The sequence below is a fragment of the Chelmon rostratus genome, chromosome 11 (genome assembly GCF_017976325.1).
Source record: "Chelmon rostratus isolate fCheRos1 chromosome 11, fCheRos1.pri, whole genome shotgun sequence".
Classification (NCBI taxonomy): domain Eukaryota; kingdom Metazoa; phylum Chordata; class Actinopteri; order Chaetodontiformes; family Chaetodontidae; genus Chelmon; species Chelmon rostratus.
The window spans coordinates 10,098,902-10,108,626 of record NC_055668.1 but is presented as its reverse complement, the minus strand read 5'-3'; the positions used below and the strand labels follow the sequence as shown (position 1 = coordinate 10,108,626).

Sequence of the window (9,725 nt, the reverse complement as noted above, 5' to 3'; positions counted from 1 at the left end):
GCTCGGCCCCTTTTACGCAGCCAAATTCAGGAACAGGAACAGCAGCTCAGCAGCGTCAAGAGCGCGCTTCCCAGACGCGTCAAATGCGTAAAAACACCGGAAATACGGAAGATTTACTCTTCAAATTAAAATAAACTTGTTGGCTATCGGGGAAAAGAGATTACTGGATGAGTGTAACCTTTGGACAATTTAATAATCATTTGATTTGTTAGAAGATTACACATTCTTAAGATATCTGTCATGGTGTGTGGTGTCTTTGCGAATGTTTGCAATAATATGTCACAGAAAAAGTGTGGCAGTTTAGCCATAGGCACGTTTGTTTAACGGAAAACCCTTACAAATCTTGTTTGGTTTACTTAAATACTTTATAAAATAGCACTACGTTAGGTTGTTATCCCACCAAACGCCATACAGCATCCAGCCTTTATTGCTTTTATTTTGAAAATTAGAAAGGAAGTCGCACTTGATAGTTGTGGCTGACTTGACACTGGCGCGCTCCTGTCTTTTCCTTTCTCCCCGTGTGTGTGTGTGTGTGTGTGTGTGTGTGTGTGTGTGTGTGTGTGTGTGTGTGTGTGTGTGTTTACTCCCATTTCTCTGTGTCTATGCGTCGTCGTCTCTGCTCCACCAGTCTGCTGCTGCACATCCACAACGGAGCCACCACGCCGAGGAGGCGGGCCGACTGTAGCTACACCTCGGCCAGCGGTGCTGGGTCATAGCGCTGGTGGAGGGGCGGGGGTGGGGGGGCAGCACACTGCTCTTCTTGCCCTTCCTAAACCGTGCACAGCCTGAAGCATTGAGGACACCATCACCTCAACGCGTACTGGAATAGTTTTGTTTTTTCCCAGACGCACCAAGTTGCAGCTGCAGAGGCGCACTTTTCTCCGTGGCTCCTCTCTCCTTTTGCGCTCACAATCCGAAATGGAAGATGGTCCGTCTTCAACAAGCTGTTTCAGAAGGTTAACGGACTGTTTCCTGGGTGCAAGTAGGTATTTTCGACTTAGCCTGTAAAATAATAAAACAAAAATCACCGCGTAACTTTACGCAAAAATGAAAAGGCTTTGACTTTCAGTAACAGGGCAGTAAATCGCTAAAACATGGACATATTTTGGTCCTGCAGGCGTTCGTTATTTGCCCATGTGTCTCCCCAACTTTATGAATGACAGATTGATAGCTGATCTGGATGGGTGGGGACTTGATCGGAGGGGGACCGGGCAGGAAAACGCAGCGTGTGTCTCTACAGTCTTTTTGTAATAAAACACAGATCGGGTTTAAGGATCCCGTCCCGGATTTGAGTCGGTCCGGTCTGTCATGGAGGGGACAGTCAGCAGTGCTGCAGTAAGACATGGCATCAGAGGGCGAAGTGTGCAGCTTGCGCCGAAGAGAGGATAGAAAGTGTGAATCCTGTTTTGGGAAAATAAATCTTAGAAATATTCGTGTAGAGATGTGAGTTCAGGATTATTATTCCAATAGAAATTAGGATATTATTACAATTTTACTAACATTTTTTCCTGTTTATTCTAATACTCATTTTGCTTCTAATATTCATATAACGCTCACAATATTTATATGTTTGATATTCCATATCTGTGGTAAATGTTTAGTGTCCTATTCATTATGGCTGTTATGTCAGCTTTTTTCCGACACAATATGATTGTGAATGTCAGAGGCAGGTACAATCCACAATTAAACAGGATTTTTACTGAAAAAATAATTCAAATTATATATAAATTATATTTAAATTATTTATTATTATAAATTGGTGCCAGCATAAAAAAAATATACGCAGAAAATTTAGTGGCTGTATTTGTGATATTCTGTCACTGCAGCGAAAATCCTCTATTCACCCATAATAAACTTTTATTTCCTCAGCTTGACTGTGCTGCTCAGTGGTGAATTTACAGTCCTTGATGCATGTTTAGGCATTTATCTGTTTTTTTTTTTAATCTCTTTGTGATATTGCTGTGGGAACTTCTGCTTTAGGAGTTATTGTAATTTCTTATTCCTGTGATGGTAACTGGCGCTCTGTGTCTGCTGCATGAATAACTCATGTCAGTGGCTCCAGTTGTTTCAGTGGCACCTCAAGTGACCTTTAGTGGCAACCCTGTAATAACAAGTTAGCAGTTTGGGGCCTGGGATACTGAGTGATGCCAAAGTACACACATAGCAGTAAACTGCAGTCATGGAATGTATTATTGAGGTACAGTTAAGTATGTAGGTATCCCGCCCTCGTGCTGACCAAAAAAGGACAAGAATTTCAGATTTCACAAAGCTTCCACACTTTTTGAATTTACGAAACAACAGTAGACGTGGGTGGCTGCGGCTGTCAGAGTCAAGTACCTTCAAGTAACATCCACCGTCGGATGAGCTGTAATATTCAGATGTTTTACACTAGTTTTTATCAACAAGTCATTCACAAATAAGTTGACCGGAGTTCATCATGGATTTCCACTTTTGCTGTAATTGTCATTATGTGACGTGCTCACGTTTTTGTTCCTCCCTTCTTTTTTCAGATGCTACATCTGTCAATTAATCTGGGTTAAACGTGGGATTAACTCGACACACTATTTGCCTTCTCACCGCGTGTTTCCCTGTGGCTGGTGTGAGATCAGGGAATAATTTGATTATGCTTTATCCAAGGCTTTTTGACACATGGGCACATATATATCTGAACTAGAATACAGGTGATTATCTGCTCCGCGTGTTTTTATTACACTATTTACATGACTGCTCTCTGCAAATATTCCACACGCGAAAGATCAGTTTAAATGGATCCGACGCACAGGAGTGCAGGGCTTGTTTTTGTGGTTAAAAGTGCTGTTTTGTTTTCTGGCAACTGCTGGCATGTTTGTCCTCCTATCACTGTTTGTCCTCTCTGAAACAGGACTGGTTGCCGGACTGTCCAGCAAATCCAGTCCTCTCTGGAGAAACAGACTCCAGTTTGTAAAGACAGCACGCTGGCTCATTCGCTCCCCGGTCGCTCATATATAACTAAGCAGTCTGGGATGTTGTAGCTGTTTGGAGCCTCGCGTTGCGGGAAACTCAACATGCATACGTGTGTGTTTGCGTGCATTGTTTGTGGATACTTCTGTTCAGCATCGGAGGCCAGCCTGGGTGAGCCTTAATGTGATCTCTCAGGCATTTTCAAAACCCAATTGGTTGTCGACGAATTGCTTAACTCAGTGAAGAAGGCTGCATTGTCAGGCAGGAAGTGCTCACGCTGGACATTTCCTGCCCCACCGCATGCCCTCTCTCTCTCGCAGCGAGGACTTCTCTTGGCACAGTCGATGAATATGCAAAAACATATACTGCCTGATATGATTGGAACATGAAAATTAAAGCTTGATTCAAATTTGAGTGGCTAAATAATTCCAGACCAGGCCGAGCACATGCCAAATAGTCCCTCTTTGAGATTTGTCTTTGGTGTTTATTTAAACTCTCAGGAAATTCAAGCCAATGAAAATGAGCTTGTCATGCCGTTTGAACCCTTTTTTTTATATCGAGATCTGTGCAGGACTGGATCAGTGCCAGGGCACAGTGCACGATCTGAGTGGTGAAACAGATGACATTCTCCTCAAGGCGTCCGTTGACCCCCTCGTCAGCTTGTCGTGGGTTGGTATCTGAGGGGATGGGAAAAGGCCACATGCATGTAGATTTCTTTACAACTTGTCCTCGTGTCAAGGCTCATAAAAGAGCGCGGCACTGGAGAAGACGCAAGGATCTGTGGTTCTCATTACCGGGTCCCCACTGGCTCCTCTGCAGCGGCTGCAGAGTTCAGCATCAGTCCAGATGTGGAGCGGGGAACATGACCCCTGATCACTGATGTGGCTCTGGGGATGGAGGATTCGGGTGGATGGGGGCGGGGGGGGGGTCATTTGGGCAGACGCAGCAATACATCAAACCACCAGTTCGGCCGAGATGCTGACTCCCAGGCAGCAACTGCAGCTTTACTGTTAACGCTCACAATCAGCGTTGTCGTAGGCCATGTGATCTATCACCTCTGGCTGTCGTTCAGTTTCCTTTCTCTGACGGGAAATGCAGAAAGTTTTGAGTTCATAACTCGAGTTGAAGGTAAAGGGTGACCGGCTGTGTGTCTGTAACTGCAGTTTGAGTGTTACTGCGTGCCCGTGACCACACTATTAGGCTGTGGATCAAGGGACATGCCTTATCTACATCTCAGTTTGCCATTTATAGCCCCTACCCTTTACGTCTAATGACCTGGACCATGGAAGTGGAAATAATGCAAATTACATTTCCATGGAAATCTCTCTCTCTCTCTCTCTCTCTCGAGTGTGAGGTGCGAGCTTGCATGTTTGTGCAGCGGTGTTTGTTTTCACCATGTGGGGGCGTGTCTCTGGAAGTGATGGGGCTGCAGTTCAAGTCCACTGTGAAGCAGCGTTTTCTTCATTTGACACCTTTTCACCAACTGGTTGTATTGATATAGCCGCACCAGTGACCTCACCTTTGGCTGCTGCGGAATGTGGTGAGGGGTTTATACAGTATATGTGTGTGTGTGTGTGCTCACCGGCATATGGACAGACACACCCCCAGGTTCACAGGCTCGGTGAATAAATGAGGTGAGCAGTGGGAGAGGAGTCAAAGCGTTTTCATCTTCAGCGTTGGCTCTTTTTTCCCTCTTTTTGCCGCTCACTGAATGTCAGTGTTGGACGCTGTGCTCCGGCCCTCCCATAGATAAGATAAGAACCACATGCTCTTCCCACCTCCTGGCAAGGGAGTCCCAGGCGGACCTGCTGACGCACGCACCCCGCAGCCCCCCCCCCCCCTCCCCTTTCCTGCCTCAGCCTCATGTCAGGAAAGTGAAAAGTAGTACCTTGGCAGCTTGCCCTTGACTCTCGGCCAGAAGGAGCGCGCTTCAAGAGAAGTGGTCTTTTCCCTTTTTCTCTCATGTGCATTTTTCATCCATGTGTTGCAGAGCAGGAACATCTCGTTCGCTAAATATCAGCACCGCCGGGGTCGGCCTCTGCTGTCGACATTGCCGCTCGGCATCATCTGACAGGAGCTGGAGACACACGTTCACTTCTGCTCAGGCGCCGTCACACAGATAGCTTGCTGCTTCACGGGGAACAGAGATGAGTGATGGAGATAGGGCGTAGCTGGCTGTTGTTCTTAGCATATCTGAAAATGTGCCTTCATCTGCATATGTGAGTTTATTGTTGCAGTTAAAGCAATTCATTCCTTTTTGCAGTCCCTACAGGAATTTGCAGTCTTCATTTTATCTGACAGAACTTGCACGTTTGACTAATTCTGCAAGTTTGTAAGCAAAACATAATAGCAGTTTTGTCAATTTTTGCCCTTTTTTGCATAAAAATCTGGTTACACAAATAACAGCCCAGGTCAAATGGAGTCACACCTCACCCTCAGCTACAGTAACCACCTTCCCTCCAGCTGAGTCGATGCCTCATCAACTTTTTCTCAGCTGAGGAGTCTTGTTAAACAGCCCTTACCCCATGCTGTGTAATGTCTGTTGTTGGAAAGAGTTTTACCTGAGTTAACCTGACAGGCTCAACTCAGGGCAAAAAATGTATCATGTATCAATGTATCAATATCAACTTTGTGGCTGGCTTATGACCTGTTCATATTCATATATCAACTATTTCTCTGCACTAAAACTTTTGTTAGATTTAATTGATTTAATTGCGTGTTAGGATTATCATTCCAATCATACTTTTCCAGCTCAAAAAGACATTTTAAACACCACAGCAGCATATGAAACAATTACACAGAAATGTTGCAAATTGCACATAAATTTTAATTTTGGCCTCCAGTGATTACAGTGGACAACAATTTTAATGGTCCAATACCAGAATTATTTAAAGAGTAACTGAACACCAGGCCCCGGCATCACTGATGGCCAGGTGTGTTCGTAAGTGTGATGTCACAGTGCACAACTATACAATATGATCATGACACAATATGATTGATTAGAAAAAAATGGAATTTCACCTAAATTATAGTGAGATGCTTATGGGACTTTGTGTAAGAAGCACTCTTATGTGTATATATGTGAGTTTTCTCTCATCACAGACACTTAACACTGATAAGTTCAGATTTCAAAACAGAATCCTGTTAAAAAAGAAGTAAAAGAGGAAGATGATCAGCAGTTGAAGGCATCCAGTGCAGTCGCCACCTCTGTTCCTCAGCTCTCAGACTGAAGTGATGACATTAAGCGTGGTGTTGCATCAAAACAGAGAGGATGTGCAGGCTCGGATCAAACCAAATATAAATGGTAAAATAAGAACAGACGTGTGGGTACAGAGAGAGAAATGAGGCCTTGCTGCACAGGGTTTTTTTTTTTCTCCTAATCTCTGAAGGAGCTTCCTATAAGAGATGTGACGTCAGAAATACTCTGGGGCTTTCCCTCCTGTGTGCCATTGATAAATGTTGACCTGCAAAAGTCTTATTATAAATTATGACTCACATGTGTGATATCTTATCACATTTGACTCAGATTCAATACTGATACTTGTTTCAGTATTTTAAAGTTGCTATACTAATGCAAAGCATGAAAAATATTTATTGAAAGCACATTTTATTATACGATGGGGTGAATTACTTAGTGTGCAGCATCTCTACAACCCATTTACTTTTCCATATAAAATCAGGCCATGCCTAATTGATTTCCTTAATAAAAATGCTTATAAACCTGAATTGTAACTCCTAAGAATTTACTATTTTGCAGCATTTTCAGGATGTTTTGATGCCTGAAATTCCATATTAGCACCTCAAACCAGTGCAGACACATACACTTATAGGCCCCCAGCCCGTGCTGTAAACGCATTCCCCGTCAAACAGGAGCGTGTTCATACTGAAACTTGGATGTGAGACCCAGACAGACTGCGACTGGTTTGGCCTTCCCTTCCCAGTCCCAGGGTGTGGTGTGCTGTAGTCAAGATAAGTGTTATGCAACAATACCTCACTGCATGAACTCAGTCCTCAGTTTTTACACAGGAAGCCCAAGTGTGAGTCAGGCACCAAAATCTCTGCCAACTGGGCTTCAGCTACTCACAAACACGCTGCACACCGAACTGCTTCCTGCCTATACGTTCGTTTGGATGCATGTTTCACTCAAACCCATGTAGGCAAGTAACTGTGTACATTTACTTAAGTACTGTATTTAAGTACAATTTTAAGATACTTCATATGACAAATGTGTAAGATATAGCACATTGTGAAAGACGAAACCAGTGTTTCCCAACCTTTTTGGTTTGTGGCCCCTCACAAAAAATGGCTTCTCATGGGGGCCCCTTGTCACGATTTAGTTGTCTAGAGAGGTTTTACCTCCAGACCTCTCAGATAGTATAATTAAAAAAACAATTTGAGGGCCAAAATTTTGCAAAAAACAAGAAAGATGATAGAAAAGTACATTATTTACCATTTCTCATATTGATTTCATTTCCTTTCTACTTTTAGTTTATTGCACTTTATAACTTATCTCATAGAATCATTCCTGTGTTTGTAAATGTTTATTGATAGATCAACCAGATTGTTCTACTAATCACAGCACAACAGAGTGGCTTTATCGTGTAAAGCTTAGTCCACATGAAGAAATTTTACCTTCAAAAGTTGCATACAAAAGAAAGTCAATCAAAAATACTCATCAAACATCTGCTGTGAACCAAGGTACCGCCTCTGACTGGGCAGATAGCCAATCATATTTTAGGATAATGGGGTGGCACTTGGGGTGGCCAATCAGATTTCATTGGAGGCCAGCGCCAACCCCCTTGGACACGTTCCTGGGTCGACCCCAAGGTTGGGAAACACTGGACTAAACAAAACAGGAAAATGCTACTTATGCATCATTAGTAACAATCTTATAATGCCATACATAATAATACATCAGTCACAGGGGAAATTTTTCTGCACAGCCATTACTTTTGCTTTCGACACTTTAAGTACATTTTGTCAATACTTCTGTACATTTAGTTCAGTAGGATTTAAATGCAAGAGTTTTACTTTTAACAGTGCTTTTACTAATGTACAGGAGCTGAATACAAGTTCATTGATTGGCTCCATATTTTGAAAATGTTACAATGGGACAAATCTAACGGGGCCTGCTTTGAACTTACTGTTTGTACCTTTTGATTTGTCTGGGTTTGACGTGTCAGACATTGTATTTATTAGAATACAATCAGAAACGACTAGCAGTGTTAGTGAAGGAAAATTTCACTCAGGTTTAACGCTGGTCAAACCAGTGACCAATCCATTGCTTCCACCACAGCAGTGTCTCTCTCTCCCCTGATTGAGGGAGCACATGTGGTTCCCAGTGGGGTTAACCATTCTGGACCACAGCATGTGGGACAGATCTGGCTGCACCTTTGATAAGCCGTCATAGTCTCAGGCCCAGGACACTGACGCATATCCCGCAGCTCTGAGTGTCACTGCGGTCACATTATGTTGAGCCCTGGCTCGAAAGATTTCAGAAGGAACCAGAGGGAGAGTCTGTAAGGTCGGCAGAAAGTAGCAGGAATGTTCAGGGGGAAAAATCACTGCCATCAATCACTATCATGCGCCATATATAGCGGCTGTTGGGTCAAACCAGTCATTCCTCTGGCATCCAGAGCGTTTTAATAGAGATTGATGATATTTACATTTTTGAATTTCTCCAAAAACCAGTGATTTCTTCTCCCAAACTGGTACATTATTGTGTCAAGTTGCCACCAGTGGAGTTTACCTGAGCTAACTGTGATGCTTACAGCAGATGCAGGCGCTGCTTTATTAGCATCTGTTTTAAACTGCCCGCACTCACTGGAAGAGATGTTGAAAACGTGTAACACTGATTTAACGATTTCAAACGTCTTTGCTCTTACATTTGCTGTAGAGGAAGTGGACCCTTGAAGGCTTTCCTGTCATGTGCTCTGCCTTCCGTTAATGCATCAGAATATTGTATTACTCTATTCCTCTGTGCAATAGAGCTCCACTGCTTCCACTGTGAAAACACATCAGTGAGGCACGCTGTGGCACTGGGTGACATGTTCCGTCGTTAGGATGAATATGGACTGTAGTTTGGTTTGAATCATTCCCAGCTGTTTTACAAAAATATTTAGCCTATATATATTTGCAACATGTTTTTAAAATTATGTCTTCAGTAGGAAGAAATGGGCCCGGAGCCGACAGACACAAACAGGTTGGGTAAGCTGGAGAGTATTGACAGATATCTTGTTGGTTTTGGTCTTTTTATGTGACTTGTTGACAATAACAAAAATATAATATGACCAGCCTCGCCCTTTAAGCAATTATTGGACTGATACTGATTAGCTGACAGATAAAGTGTGCTCTCCACTATTATAATGTTAGTAAAAAACACTGGTCATACTTTCACATTCATCTCAGCTAAAGCAAAGATTAGGGGTTGAATTAGGGGTCAGAAATAAATGGCAGCTGCTCCAGACAGGCTCAGGCTTCACAAACTCTCTGTTTTATATCATTTTTCAGTCAGTACTTTCAGGCACAGGGTCGTCCCCAGAACACCGTTTTATCAACCATTATATGAACATTGCAAAATTCTAATCACAGCAGTTTGTTTTTGCCCTGTGGGAAGAGGACATTTGACTATTTTTGTTCATGTGCACACATATGATTGCTAAATAATTTTCAGAGCCCCGTCAACACAAAAGTTGTATTCATAACTTGATACAGCGTCCTTGTTTTTTCATTTTTTGTAGTGTCACTAACCACAGTGCCTTCTTTGTGTTTCAAATAGGACAAAG

The 9,725-nt window shown here is 43.0% G+C and overlaps 1 protein-coding gene across 5 annotated transcripts in view; it reads left to right on the top strand.

Moving 5' to 3' along the window:
* Window positions 1-757: 757 nt before the first annotated feature.
* Window positions 758-9,725, top strand: part of pde10a (phosphodiesterase 10A) — a 35,856-nt gene continuing 26,888 nt past the window's right edge. For all 5 annotated transcript variants that reach the window (XR_006007222.1, XM_041948039.1, XM_041948040.1 and 2 more), the window contains exon 1: window positions 758-982. Coding sequence is in view for 4 of the 5 variants with exons in the window: in XM_041948039.1 (XP_041803973.1) it covers window positions 919-982 (64 nt within the window). In the remaining variant the exon portion in view is untranslated. The remainder of the gene's footprint in view (window positions 983-9,725) is intronic.